The sequence below is a fragment of the Sitodiplosis mosellana genome, unplaced genomic scaffold, assembly GCF_009176505.1.
Source record: "Sitodiplosis mosellana isolate CC-2019 unplaced genomic scaffold, AAFC_SMos_1.0 Smas_scaffold_1, whole genome shotgun sequence".
Taxonomy (NCBI): Eukaryota; Metazoa; Arthropoda; class Insecta; order Diptera; family Cecidomyiidae; genus Sitodiplosis; species Sitodiplosis mosellana.
The window spans coordinates 9,388,590-9,402,424 of record NW_022595244.1 but is presented as its reverse complement, the minus strand read 5'-3'; the positions used below and the strand labels follow the sequence as shown (position 1 = coordinate 9,402,424).

The following is a 13,835-nucleotide window of genomic DNA, read 5'->3' as shown; positions in this document are numbered from 1 at the left end:
AGTATTTCATGACAAGAAAAATATGCCCAAAATACGATTTGTGGACAGCCAATATTATTTAATCGGTGTGGAAACCGAGAAAAATCAGAAAACATTTCAAAAAAGGGCATTTGTTGGTAATTCTAATTATAATTAGAAGAGTTTTCATTTCCATTCTACTGGATTTTGTTATTTGAATATCAGTTATAACTGCAGATGTTAATGCAATCGATTCAAATTGTGACAGACAAGTCAACAGAGCGGCACAAACGTCATTGAACGTACACATCCAAATGTCAAATGTCAAATGGCCCAAAGCAGTATTTGTATTGAGAGCTCATTGTTTTCATGTTTATTCGTGTTTTTGCCGCTCGCTGAATTTCACAAAATTTTCTTCACAGGACGTTTTGGTTGGAACATTGGTTTCTACAACGATTTTTATTGGAAAAATTTTTACCGAAAGACAATCCGAACAATAAAAATGAGGTAAGCACTCTATTAACACTCTGGGTTTTATTTCAATTCCCTAATTAAATAATAAAAATCTGGAAATTGAAATATTTTTCACGTAGTCAGTGGACCGTTAACGATGGTATCGAAGATGTCGACGATGATTTGCTTTCTTCCCCTACGATTGGCGGTCGTGAAGGAACAATTTATCTGATTGACGTTGCAATTATGGAAAATGTTGAACAATTTCAACTGTGCCTGGATTGCATTGAAGCCGATCTCCTGAAGCGCATTCTGATAAACGCTCGAGATTTGGTTTCGGTCGTATTTTACAACACACAACACAGCCCACCACCAAGTGCAACACTTGGTGACGATGAAGATATGTCAACCGTTGTGCCATCAAACTGCGCAGTATTCATTCCGCTCAAACCGCTCAGCAAGGATTTGATACGGTACTTCAAGAGCTTCAGTGCATCCGATGACTTCTTCAACTTTGGCCAACAATACGGTTCATCAGGTGGAAGTTGCTTCAGCGAAGCACTTTGGCTTTGCTCGCGTTTGGTTATTCGTTGCAACTACCGCTTGATCAATGCGCAAATTGTTTTATTCACAAACAATGAAATCCCACACATGCCTGGCACGGAAGAATACAATCTGGCATTTGTTCGTGCAGATGATTTGAAGGAGAACAACATCTTGGTTGATTTGGTGCCTTTGGTCGACGGTGACTTTGATTTTGAACCATTCTTCAAAGAATTTCTGTGTATCGTTGACGATATGGAACAGGAACAGTTTGAATATGACCAACCGATGGATCAACAATTCAAATATTTGAACCGCATAAATTCTGCCAACTATCGAAAGTCTTGTTTGCGTCACATGATTTTTGAGCTCTCTGAAGACTTATCGTTGTCATGTGATGTATACAGTTTGACACGCAACGCAAAGAAGCCAAACGCGGTTAAAATGTTCGGCGAAAACAAGCAAGTAGTCGTTGGCAAACGGTCCCATTATGCTAACGTACGCAGTCAAGACAACCAAGAAGATGATGAAGTGAACGTTACACACAAGGTGCTCACCAGTCAACTATACAAAAGCCAGCAGATATGTGGAAAGGAAATCTTGTTCAGCCCAGAGGAATTAATCGCAATGAAAACGATCCAGAACACAGGTCTACGCCTGCTCGGTTTCAAACCGATCGAACATCTTCAACCACGTTGGATGATCAAGCACTGCTTGTTCATGTACCCGAACGATAAACGAATCAATGGCTCAACAACATTGTTACGCACACTCTGGCAAACATGTTTGGACAAAGGAAAATACGCTCTGTGTGCCTTAACAATGCGACGTTTCACCCCCCCAAAGTACAATCACTTTTTTCCTTGTCTATCTATCGAACATAATTTAATGAAGCTAAATTTTCTTACAGATTTGTTGCTTTGGTGCCACAAACCGCTGACAAAAGTGGAAATGATGGCTTTCGTATAGTTTTCATGCCGGTCGAGAGTGAGTATAAAATGTTTAATGAAACTTCATCATGGAAACACAAAAATAAATTGTGTGCATCATGCACGGTTGACGGTTGTTGTCTACGGTGAGATAGCTTACTTCCATAGCTGATGGAAGCCTCTTCCTTTTGTTGCCTTTTGGAAGTTGAGCTAAAATCGCTCTGGGCCACTATTGATGAATAATTTTGAGGCATCTGCTGAATCACACAATTGTCTTCATGATCATGTCTTGGTCGATAAAATTCCTATATTATCTGAACTTGCGAAACGCCGCACTCAGCCATGGAAGTACTGACATCACACCATGCCAACCAGTGTCAATATTTGTTATTTAATTAAATTGAACAATTCAATTCATTTCTTTTCCAAAATTTATTTCTATTCCAGCAAATATTGGGGCACTTGATGCAATTGTGAAGCCAATGCCTGCACCAACTCCTGAACAAGTGGATCTGTTTGAAAAGTTGTGCAAAAAATTGCGATTCAAGAACGGATATGACGTCCAGTTATTTTGCAACCCTTCTCTTCAGTCATTCAATACCAATCTTGAATCAACAGTTTACGATGAAGAAGCGAAATATGTCGAAGACTTGACATTGCCCAAACTGCAGCATCAAGATGACAAAGTGGCACCATTTCTTGATCAGATTGAACTAGAATTTGGATCGGTGAGTTGAAAATATGCATTATGCATCCTCTCTCATTCATTGAGATAAATCTTCATTGTATTCCATAGGAGGATGTTGGACCACGACCAAAAGCCGCAAAGAAAGACATCTCATCGAATGATTTTGAGGCAGCCATTCGAAATGGACAGGTAAGATATTCGTTAAGTTCTGTTTTCAACCCAGTACATATATTATTTTCATCTTTAATTTAGATGAATGCTGTCACTGTGGATCAGCTCAAAGATTTCATTCGCAGCCGAAAAGGAAACCTACCGCCAAGAGCTGTCAAGAAAGACTTGTTCGAACAGGCTACAAAGCTGATCAATTGAACGAAAAACAAACTGATGGATACTGATTTATCGCAGATGAAACAAAAGACTTTAAATAAGATTCAATTAAACACAATTTGTTCTTCTTTTTTTGAAATAATACTCAATAGAGCAGTTTCGTAGAGACCATTATCGAAAATGTACTTTTCCCAATGAAATAAATAATTAAGATTTTTCGGATTAAATGATAGTGTAATTTGATTCGTTTTGTAGGATAGTTCAACAGATAATTTATGTTTGCTAGTTAAAATGCTCCATCACCGGTAACAATTAATCATAGACTTCGCTACACTTGGTGTTTATTGCTTTAGTTGAAGGTTTAATTGTCCATCTTAAACATGGACTATTTGGAATAAATTATTCTGAATAATGCGTTATCATCCGATTCATGTTGCAGGTTAAATCCATCTCATACGTATGCTAAGGACAAAATTATGGGATGTATTCGAAACTAATATTACATTGGAAAGTTTCCAATGGAAACGATATAAAAGAATCAAATAGGTATCTGTATTACATTAATAGTCTCAAATGAGACTAACATAGTTTATTCTTATCTATTCTGACAAATATTCCCTCAGCGTAATGCTCTTTCTGAATACTATCTCAGTTACTTCTTGTATGTTTATATTTTGGATTTTGGAATGTATTTTTTCTCGGAGATTCAGTACAACAATAGACGATTCGGCATCTACAATGAGATATTCTGTTTATCTATCCGAGCAAAATCTTTTTTGAATCAGTCCCAGAATCTGTATTTCCATTTGCAGCAATTTACATTTCAATCATGATTTGAATCAACTCCGTCCCGAAGAATTTCAATTCGAAATTATCTCATTCAGGTTGGGACAGTTTAACAGAGTACTACTTTAAATAAGTTATGGAATTAGTTTGTCATTTGAAGACTATTGAAACGGAAAATTCAATCAATACACGTGAAGAGTTGATTGCAAAGCATCAATGTCGGTTCCCAGACGAGTGCTGACCAAGCGATGCATTTTCGACATAGAGTTTTGCCTCATGGTTAACCTACGTTCGAGTGTGATTCTGCAATTGTACAATACACGGAGCGCCAATTGAATGTAGCATTGGAAAGTGTCCCCAAAAAAACAGATAAGAATCAACCAGACCGAATGCGTCAAAGAGCATGAAATCATCATCACTTTGTTTAACCATGTTTACCGTTCGAAATGGAAATCAACTTATTTGGGTATTAGCCGAATACTATTCGGTTTGAAAAAACCGAAGAAACATAGAAATCGAACAAAGACATGAGGATAAATAGCTTTACGCCATCTCTCTCTACTACCATGTCATTCTCCCGCCTTGATTTTGTTTCTGATTATTTTCGATACATCGATTCTCTGTTTGGCCGGAATTATTTACATTTGGCTATTGAGAAGATTTCAAAACATAAAATACGAATGACGTTTATTTAAAAACATAAACAAAATCAATAAACATGCAACTGTTTCAAGTATAAACACTCTCATTCCAAGTCATTTGTTATTCATTTCGTTCTAAATACAAAACAATCGATGGCTCTGGTGTCGCTGTTTTACATTTTCAACACTTTATGCTCTTTTCGGATGGCCAACGACGCAACATTTATTTGTTTACAAACACAACGGTGTCGCCGGAACAGTATCACAAGCTAGCAACAGTGGCGTTATTGCATGTATTGTGTGCGAATGTTTGTGTTCGTTCAGTGAGCGTCGTTTGATTATATCTTCTGTCAAATGTAGCAACGAACGCGCGCAGTTGAACGTGAAAATGGATTTTGTGGAACAACGACAAGGACAACTTCTCTTTCACACCAATTTCATCGCTGCGACAGAGCCATTAGCGTCGGCTGACACACACACACACATTTCTAAGTCCAATACAATCTTCAATTTTCACAGTGCAACCGAATTAAGGCTCGAGAGTTATTTGTTGGCCAAAAGTAAATTTTCAGAAGAAAAACTGCGTTTCCAAAGAGATTCAATGGTGAAAATGTCGGGCAAGGAGAAAAAGCAACGAAAAAAGAAAATAAAATGCTTTGCGGATTTCGTTGACCAAGTGCCGAAAGTGATAACGAATTCCAAGTACGGCACCTCATACGAACAACTGCATTTCATTGGCTCGGTAAGTACGACTTCCATGTTGATTTTCACGTTTTGTTGTTGCTTTCTGTGTATTAAGAAAGAACACCATCGAATGACTAAATGTGTGTTTGAACTGAGTGAATTTCGTAATAAATGAAATATTTAATTTTAAATTCAGGGATCGTATGGTAAATGCTTCGAAGTGGTGAAAATGTCAACGAAGGAGAGATTTGCGTGCAAAATCCTCAGCAAAGTAATTATTCAGGACGCTGAATTTACCAGTTTGGTGCAAAACGAGATTAGCATTCACCGCAAACTACGTCATCCACATGTCGTTGAGTTTGTGAAATCGTTCGAAGACGACAAATTGATCTACATGATTCAAGCGTTGTGTTCAAATCACTCACTCCGTGATTTGCACAAGTCTCGTGGCGTTGTGTCGGTTGGCGAGTGCCGCTATTTCATCAGTCAAATATTGAAAGGTGCACAGTACATTCACGAGAACAAGTACATTCATCGTGATCTAAAGCTGACAAACATTCTCATCGACAAAAACATGCAAATGAAGATCTGCGATTTTGGTTTGGCGATTCATATGAACGATCCACGGCTCGATAATAGAACCATTTGCGGAACAACCAATTATCTAGCGCCAGAAGTTGTCGGTCGAAAGGGATTTGCTTGCGTGTCGGACGTGTGGGCGATTGGTGTAATCACATTCGTGCTGCTATTTGGTTATAAACCGTTTGAAGAGTGCGATGCATACGCCACTCATCAACGCATTCTGCGTGCTGATTACGCGTAAGAAAGCTTTGATTATCAAATTTTGTTCTTTTTTTCTATTCTAAATATGAGGCATTTCAGAGTACCATCCGACAGCAATCCGGAGCTGAAGATATTTTTGAGATCTGTATTCCAAAAGGAAGTTGAATGTCGATCAAGTGCAGAGGAATGTTTGAAAATGGCATTTTTCAAAAAGCACGACATTCCACAAGCCTTGCCTTTTGAAGCATTCTCACGAGTTTCGTATACGGAAAGCATCAAGCTACCATCGTGCACTCAAATAAAGGGTAAATGATTTGTTGAAAGCAAAATCCTCTTTAGCTTTGATTAACATTTGAAATAAATTTCTATTTTTGCGTGTAGCAATTGATTTCTCGAATTATTCAGTGGTCAATAAGACCGTAAACATCGAATATCCAGTGATTCATGCTAAGGAAGGACCCATTTTGAAAAAGTCATACGAGCATGCAAAATATGCATATGAATTGGACAAAGTGTTCGATCGACTCGACTCCGTGTGTCGCTATCTTCAAGTTAGTTTAAAATTCATTCTCTGCACCTCTTCACAAACTCATTTCACATTCACTTGTGCTTGTTTTGCCTTTTAATTCTTAGATTGACCCTGAACACAGCTTCAACGACCTCAGCGAGTTAGATGATTTTAAGCCGGAGTTTTGGATTGCAAAATGGTCATTTGACCGAGCACGAGACAGTGGATTTGCTTATCAAATGTCTGATGGTTCGACGGGAATACTATTTCATGAAGGTCTCAGGCTTATGCGAACACCAGATGGAAGGTGAGTTATCGATAATAGTTTGCTATTAATTTTTAGTGAATTTTATTGTTGATTGAATGCAATTCGTTTATCGAAAATCTACCTTAGCTGTTGGGCATTGGAATCGGGAAATGAACGTTTTTGGCGAATCCGTGGCGAATTTTCGCGATTGCATCGAAAGCTATCACAATTCAACGAGTTTGAAAATGCGATGGAAAAGAACGGTATCTTCGTGCCGGAAACGATATACAGCCAAAGAAGAACAACCTACCTCTACACATGGCTACAAACCGATTCAGCAGTGATTATGCTTTTGAGCAACAACACGATTCAAGTGAGTGTGTTTGGGGGTTTTCATTCGATTTCTTTGGAATTATTTGTTTGTTTGTTTGTTTTTTGCAAATTTGCAGATCAACTTCACGCACACCCACAAAAAGGTCATCGTTTCGATGGAGAAACTGAAAGTCACATTCGTCACCGGTCGATTGGCCAGTGAAAATTTTAAAACCGTGTCCATTGGTGCTTTGGCCGATCGAGGATTCTCTCTACTCAGTTTGTCGATGTTGAAAAGTGTGACGGCAGCAATTGTGTATTTGGCTGACCGACTCAGAGACGTATAACCTCGATTTTGTACTTTTCTTAACTCACAACGAGTATGACGGTTTTTTTTCTCAAATCAATTGACGTAATTATCGTATATCAGTATTATTGACATAAGTTTATTGTTCTTGAAGTGTGAACTGAATATTGAAGGAATTAGGATAAGTTGTTGAAACAAGATGAAGAATATTCTACTTTGAATTAATATTCCTGTAGCGAAATGGAATAGAGAAATACCCCGACTTTTGGTTGAAATGAATTTACCTCCATTGGGAAATATCAAAATGTTCGGAATCAGAAAATTGAATCATAGAAAATGGACGAAATAGTACTGAATTTGTATATTATTGAAATCGTTCAGTTGGAATATAGTTCATGAAAATTGTTGACAAATAATCTTAAGAAGATGAAATGATTTTGTAATAATTCTAAGGAAGAAATTACTGAAAAGTAGGTATATCAAAAGATTTGGTTTAGTAACAATTGTGTACCATTTGAAAAATTGAAAATTGAATCTGTTGCAAATAAAAAATCAATTCTATCGAAATGATACGTTTGTTTCTTTCTGGGAAAATTAAGATTGTAGAAACTTTGAATAATTTACATTTGACTAACCGAACATCAAGTTTATATTGGATGTTTCTATAGTCAAGAGTATGAGTATGAGTTTACCTTGAAATGAAAAAATTATATTATTATATATAATATATTGATTGGATATGGCATATGCGGATATTTGGTCAAATTCGATTCATGATGAAAATGAAACGATAAAAACCGGTAGAATATGCAAGGCCTGAACATTTGGTCTAGTTTGCAAGAGGTAGGCCCATGCATTGAAATTATCCACTGCGGTTTCAGTGATACACCATTAATTACTTAAATCAATAGATATTTCGTTCCATTTCTGTTTGTATGAAATGACTCGGTGAGGATAATAAAGACAACATATATTCAATCAGATTTCAACGGGAACATAACAATGTTTGAAAACTCCACAGTCCACACGCGATCAAATTACTTGCATACTATAACGTATATAGTTTATGATGATTTGTTACCATAATAGAAATGAAATTGAAGTTTGAAATTTGTTTGAAGAAATGTTCGTTGACACCTCTAGTCGTATGCAATTGATGTTGAGAAAAAGAAGAAGAAGAAACAGACATTCTATTCATTTACATTGCAATAATGGCAATCAGCAGAGATGGTGCTCATGTGCCGATCATACCACTGTTACAACCCTTCGTTCAATCTTAACTTTCACCCAATGCAAATGATTGATTGATATGTAGAGAAAATTGTTCAGGATTCTAAATAATTACTGATGCAATCTGTGCAAGAGCTACACAACTCACCTTAAAGTAGCTGAATGCTGCCAATAAATCAAAACACTGACAACCGATCACATCGAAAGACAACTTCAAACACAATTTTATAAGTAGCATACTAATTTGTATTGAATGAAAACAATTATACTAAATTGTATGAAACGAAAAATCTGTTCTTTTCATTCCAATTGAAATGAATTCAAATAAATAATAAAATGGTTCATTATTATGAATCTGATTTGATTGATTTGTTCTTAGCTGTCAACCGTGTGAGTGGAAAGTTGTACGATGTAAGCTTTTCCAGAATTCTAAAAATTCGTATTCTTATTGGAACAGAAAAGATAGTTCGATGTGGAAACTAAAATATCGAATCGAATGGTAACGTATGATTAGAATAGGTTTCAAGTTCCCTGGAACCTAGAACAAGTGCATGTTAGCTAAGATTTAATAAACTATTCTTGAAATTGAGCAAGATTCAAGTTTTTGTATGAATAATCTTAATAAGTTGCACTTTTTGGGTATCGACGTGCCCGTGGCTGTCCCGGAACATCGTTGACGAAATTGGATAACTGTTGTGGGGTGTATCCCGTCAATTGCTCCAAATCGCAGATGAATTTGTAGACAAATTGCTTGCCGCTCACTTTCGAGATCATGTCGCCGTCGCACAAGGCACGTGATAATTTCGCATAATTCATAGTTGGCTTATTTTTGCGAATGCGCCAAAGTGCTGCCACACGATCTGGTTCAACCAGCTTAAATTCACCCTGATTGCCATGCCACTGGATGATGTTGCGATGCTCTTTGTCAGTCAAAATCTCCAACAAAAAATGCCTAATGAAATTGAGAAATACTTTTAGTTCAATGCGCAGAGCGTTCATGGTTTTGTCAATTCTTACCCGACTTTTGCATTCCGCTTGAAAATGGCATTCTTTTCGCGTACATTTTCAATACTAGTGACCTCTTCGTCGTCTTCGTTGGTCGATTTTGGGTCACCCGGAATGGCAATGAACTGACATTTACGCAACAATTCTAAGTGTGTCCAAAATTTATTGCCCGGATCGCGTGGAATTTTCTTTTGAAAATCATGCAACGACAGTTCGCACAATTCCTTGCCCGTCATATGCCAATCATTCTCCTGCAAACGTAGGACAAATTGGTTGACAGCCCATTTCAACCAAATTTGCACATGATCCTCGGACCAATTTTTCGGATCGTCAGGAATATTTTGATGTTTTTTCACCACTAAAAACTTCTTGTACACTACCCAATTCACAAATTCCTGATTCACCTCCTCGTCTTCATCGTTCAACAATTGCACGACTGCATTTCTATTCGATACTGTGATTGCTGTATTCAAATTGAGAAAAGTGATGTGTTTGAGCGAGAAAAAAAACATCAAATTTACAAACGAAAACAAAAATCAATTACCATCCGATGAATCATTGCTGTTTGCACCATGTTCAATGTCATTCATAACAATGTCTGAGTCGAGACCGATGCCTGGCTCGTTTTTCATTGCGTCAGTTTTTGCTGCACGAAAAAAATCTGTGTTGGAATGACTCTGTTGAGCAAAGCAAAAATGGCGTCGCGAATAAAAGAAAATATTTAGTTTGACGTGTAGTCGATGCTCTGCGATGTGCTTTGTGCTGTGCTCTGATAAACAAAAAATCAACGAAAAGCACACACAGTCATATACCGCAATGATGTGTGTCAAAAGTCGAATTTCGAAATATGGTGTAGTGTTACCGCAGTTACTTCTGATTTTTTCGATGGATTCGTGTTTCACTTTAATTGAAGCAAAAATGTTCGATACACTTTCAAGTCCATTGGCATGATGATTCATTTTAATGGTGGTTTTGGTTGTGATTTGGTTTTGGAGTGCAAATTTGGTGATAAGGTACGCGAGTTTTGATGTGCCGCTAACACCAATGGATTGGGCACATGAAATACTGTATTGAAATCGAAAAAAAAAATCAATCTTGTTTTTTCGATTTTTGTCTGTGTTGCGACCGTCTACATGGGAAGTTTGTATGAAAACCTCGGAGCGCCGCTGCTATTGCATTGGCTTCTATGGCCAAATGTACACATGGAAATATCTCGAAAACGGCTGGGTAAATCGGCAAAATGGGCCGTGGTGTCACTCCCGAAAGGAGTGTAAACACCCGGCTGGTTTGACGGCCTAGAATACAAATCCGGTGGAATTTGGGCTGATCCATGGATTCTCAGGATTCGACCACTTCAATTTCTTTCATAACAAAACATAGGTAGAATGTGTTTACAGATGCACATAAAAAAGGAAGCACTGGAATCTGGCCAAATCCTGAGAATCCATGGATCAGCCGAAATTTCACCGGATTTGTATTCTAGGCCATCAAACCAGTCGGGTGTATACACTCCCTTTAGAGAGTGACATTACGGTCCATTTTGCCGATTTACCCAGATATTATATTCAATTGCATTGGCCTACATGAAAAACAATCGAGCGCCGAAAACTTATGCTGTTTCGCTCACACTTATGTGCAATTTTTACTCGTATTACAAACTGTTGTGTTACGAACAACAGAGTCGCTTGCTTCGATTCTTTTCAAAATTGACGTACAATAAATCTTGCACACACAAACAGGCATGTGCACGTCTACAAGCGCGTCGTACAAGTGATTATGAATTTTAAAATTACGCAGCAACGAAGACAGTGGACAGTAGGGTGTTTTCGGCATCGTTCAATCGAAAAATGGTAACTCTCATTCGATAGATCTCAGAATTCTGAGTCGATTGATAACATTTTTGTCGCGGATGGACTTGTGGTGACACTTCCCGAAACTAAAAACAAAAAATGTTTTATTCTGAATTTCTATAGTAAAAAGTGACAACCAGATTCAATTTTATGTTTTCTTGTCAAATTTTTGCTTTCAAATTTCAAATCAAATCTGTTTGTCACAGGTTACTATGGAAATTCAGAATAAAACTGTTTTTGTTTTCAGCTTCGGGAAGTGTCATCACAAGTCCATCCGCGACAACAATATTATCAATCGACTCAGAATTCTGAGATCTATCAAATGAGGCATACCATTTTTTGATTAAACGATGCCGAAAACACCCTAGTGGACAGTGGACAATACCATTGCTTCTTTTATTTTCCACTGTCTTCGTTGCTGCGAATGAAACAAAGTGGATGTGCGTTAGTTCGGTTTTGTGTAAACAATCAACGTACAGAATATATTAATAAAAAGCAGATTTAAGTGCAGACGCTTATTTTCAAGTGTGGTTGGCATTCACGGGAGGAAATATTAATGACAATGAAAAAATGTAATGGTATTTAATAAATGCAATTATTTATATATTATAGATATAATAATATCACACAAGTTTAATAAAGTAAATGTAACAAAAGTTTTAATTGTCTTTTATCAAAACATTTGCGATCGCTAATTGAAATGGGTCATCAATCTCAAGTGCATGTTTTCCATCGATTTCAACAAATTTGCATCTATGAAATAAAACAAATAAAACGTTTTGAAAATATAGGAATATTCGATCGCAGAATCGATGCTATTGTTAATACCCATCATTCTGAAGAAGTCCTTGATTCTCAACTAAATTCCTTCGCATGAAATAGAACATTCCAGTTTCAATCAATTCTCCAGCCCAATCTTGGCGTCGTGGTCGCTTTTTTGGATCGAAATTAATCGCTTTCAATCTATTCGAATTGGCCACTTGTTGCCATCGCAATTTCCAACTTCTGTTTGATTTAATAAAAAAAACACATTTCTTTCTGAGTAAAAAACAATCAATTTTAAACTCACCTCTGAACGGAAAAAGCGCAGTCGATATCGGGCTGCCGGTTGAATATGTTCGCCGCCCTTTCCAAATAATATTCGTATATAAAAACTGATGTGCACTGAATCAATGCAATGTTGTGAACGTGCGAATGACCACCCAAAAATTCTTGTATCGATTCGATTGAAGTGGCTTCATCACGAGCCGAGTGCTCGCTGCGATAGTGTACATTTGCATTGTAACGACGTGCTTCCTTTGCAATCATCTCATTGTCCGTTGACACCCACACCTCTTGAAAGCAATTACGACAGTTATGAATGACGCGTAGCGCACGTCCCAGCAATGATACACCAGCTATTTTTGCTATGTTTTTGTATGGAATACCTTTCGAACCACCTCTGGCTAAAATCAATGCTACAATACCTTCGCTACTATTTTTGGATTTCCAATTTCCCAAGCACCTGTTGAATGAGCAGAAAAATAAATCGGTTGAAATCAAAATTGGCCAACAAACTTACTCGTTTGCAAGTTCCTGTTCCGTTAAAAATGTATTGACCACTGTTATTGATAATAGTACAACGCTGAAGTGAACGCATAATTTTTTATTCATAACACAGTTCATTTTGCCGTGTCTTTGCCATACTGACAACATACTGATTTCCTAAAGGTATTGAATGTCCACTCGAACATGGACAAAGTTGTCGTGTGTCGCACTAAATAAAATGTTGAAATAATAATAAAATTCAAGTCTATTGTCACTTAGATTTAAGTCAATTACAGTCTCATACTCCAAAAGCAAACCTTCAATTTATTTCGTTTATCACGAGACTAAGTGACTGAATAGAGGCAATTGAAGCGAAATATTAAATTTCGCCGTTGAACGTTAACCGTCTATGTTGTTCTTTCTTTTGGAATGGAATACGAAGGAAATCTATCTACTAACAATATTTTATTGCTTTTTTCGTTCAACTATTGCGATCAATAAATGTATGGAATTAACGCTATTGTTTTGGAGTTTCACTTTGGAAATAAAATTCTTTTTGGAAAATATGTGCGAATAAATTTAAGTTTCAGTTCAGATATTTCAATTTAGAAATCATCGTTTCAAAAAAAACTCTTTTCAATTTAAATGTGATTTCGAAATATGCTATTTTTACCAACTTCATTGGATTGGTAAGCAACATCGACTGGTGTATTTTATAATTTGGAACGCAAGATTTGACAGTTTGGAGCATGCGCATTGGGCTGTAAGAGTAAACAACTAACTACCGTATGTTCGATACTCACCGTTTTGAACCATCTGAAGAGCTTTATCAAAGCTACAGGTTATCTGATGGTAAGAGAAGAGTTCTTTTTGCATTCCATTATATACAACTATCCAAAGGACGAGCAACATTTTAACGCCTATAATAAAAATCGAAATCGAACAAAGCGTGTTCACTTCATCTGTTGGACTCTCAGATGTGTTCTCTCCTTGCTCCATAGATCGATTGAGCCAATCAAAATGGCATTCCATTTCGACTAATTGGGTATGTTCAATT

At 37.0% G+C, this 13,835-nt stretch overlaps 4 protein-coding genes across 5 annotated transcripts; 2 read left to right on the top strand and 2 right to left on the bottom strand.

Moving 5' to 3' along the window:
* The first annotated feature begins 283 nt into the window (after nt 1-283).
* On the top strand, nt 284-3,125 carry LOC129573100 (ATP-dependent DNA helicase 2 subunit 1). Its single transcript, XM_055453321.1, has 6 exons — nt 284-465; nt 552-1,799; nt 1,865-1,941; nt 2,331-2,611; nt 2,680-2,760; nt 2,824-3,125. Exons 1-6 carry the CDS (start codon nt 287-289, stop codon nt 2,938-2,940), a joined length of 1,983 nt encoding a protein of 660 aa, XP_055309296.1. The 5' UTR covers nt 284-286; the 3' UTR covers nt 2,941-3,125.
* A 1,456-nt stretch (nt 3,126-4,581) lies between these two features.
* On the top strand, nt 4,582-7,733 carry LOC129573106 (serine/threonine-protein kinase PLK1-like). Its single transcript, XM_055453335.1, has 7 exons — nt 4,582-5,067; nt 5,206-5,828; nt 5,892-6,097; nt 6,174-6,343; nt 6,426-6,607; nt 6,695-6,920; nt 6,997-7,733. The coding sequence occupies exons 1-7, from the start codon at nt 4,714-4,716 to the stop codon at nt 7,204-7,206; spliced, it is 1,971 nt and encodes a 656-aa protein (XP_055309310.1). The 5' UTR covers nt 4,582-4,713; the 3' UTR covers nt 7,207-7,733.
* A 756-nt stretch (nt 7,734-8,489) lies between these two features.
* Nucleotides 8,490-10,165, bottom strand: LOC129573127 (DNA-binding protein Ets97D-like). The gene is made up of 3 exons (XM_055453391.1): nt 9,946-10,165; nt 9,414-9,864; nt 8,490-9,348 (listed from the first exon to the last, which is right to left on the bottom strand). Exons 1-3 carry the CDS (start codon nt 10,031-10,033, stop codon nt 9,015-9,017), a joined length of 873 nt encoding a protein of 290 aa, XP_055309366.1. The 5' UTR covers nt 10,034-10,165; the 3' UTR covers nt 8,490-9,014.
* Nucleotides 10,166-11,868: 1,703 nt separating this feature from the next.
* On the bottom strand, nt 11,869-13,200 carry LOC129573131 (N-acylneuraminate cytidylyltransferase). 2 transcript variants are annotated; one of them, XM_055453408.1, is made up of 5 exons: nt 13,096-13,200; nt 12,813-13,007; nt 12,321-12,725; nt 12,080-12,256; nt 11,869-12,004 (listed from the first exon to the last, which is right to left on the bottom strand). In XM_055453408.1, the coding sequence occupies exons 2-5, from the start codon at nt 12,944-12,946 to the stop codon at nt 11,911-11,913; spliced, it is 810 nt and encodes a 269-aa protein (XP_055309383.1). In that variant the 5' UTR covers nt 12,947-13,007; nt 13,096-13,200; the 3' UTR covers nt 11,869-11,910. The 2 variants fall into 2 exon arrangements, with proteins under 2 accessions (XP_055309383.1, XP_055309377.1); XM_055453402.1 differs by having other exon boundaries at nt 12,321-12,755; nt 13,096-13,193.
* Nucleotides 13,201-13,835: the final 635 nt, after the last annotated feature.

Bases quoted from the DNA above. Each gene is read 5' to 3' on its own strand.
- LOC129573127 (XM_055453391.1), bottom strand. From the start codon at position 10,033: ATGAAAAACGAGCCAGGCATCGGTCTCGACTCAGACATTGTTATGAAT. The intron at 9,865-9,945 runs GTAATTGATTTT...ATTTGAATACAG, and splicing joins CAGCAATGATTCATCGGATG to CAATCACAGTATCGAATAGA. The intron at 9,349-9,413 runs GTAAGAATTGAC...CAATTTCATTAG, and splicing joins AAGCGGAATGCAAAAGTCGG to GCATTTTTTGTTGGAGATTT.
- LOC129573131 (XM_055453402.1), bottom strand. From the start codon at position 12,946: ATGTTGTCAGTATGGCAAAGACACGGCAAAATGAACTGTGTTATGAAT. The intron at 12,756-12,812 runs GTAAGTTTGTTG...CTCATTCAACAG, and splicing joins GAACAGGAACTTGCAAACGA to GTGCTTGGGAAATTGGAAAT. The intron at 12,257-12,320 runs GTGAGTTTAAAA...TAAATCAAACAG, and splicing joins TGCGCTTTTTCCGTTCAGAG to AAGTTGGAAATTGCGATGGC.
- LOC129573100 (XM_055453321.1), top strand. From the start codon at position 287: ATGGCCCAAAGCAGTATTTGTATTGAGAGCTCATTGTTTTCATGTTTA. The intron at 466-551 runs GTAAGCACTCTA...TTTTTCACGTAG, and splicing joins ATCCGAACAATAAAAATGAG to TCAGTGGACCGTTAACGATG. The intron at 2,761-2,823 runs GTAAGATATTCG...TCTTTAATTTAG, and splicing joins CAGCCATTCGAAATGGACAG to ATGAATGCTGTCACTGTGGA.
- LOC129573106 (XM_055453335.1), top strand. From the start codon at position 4,714: ATGGATTTTGTGGAACAACGACAAGGACAACTTCTCTTTCACACCAAT. The intron at 5,068-5,205 runs GTAAGTACGACT...TTTTAAATTCAG, and splicing joins AACTGCATTTCATTGGCTCG to GGATCGTATGGTAAATGCTT. The intron at 5,829-5,891 runs GTAAGAAAGCTT...GAGGCATTTCAG, and splicing joins ATTCTGCGTGCTGATTACGC to AGTACCATCCGACAGCAATC.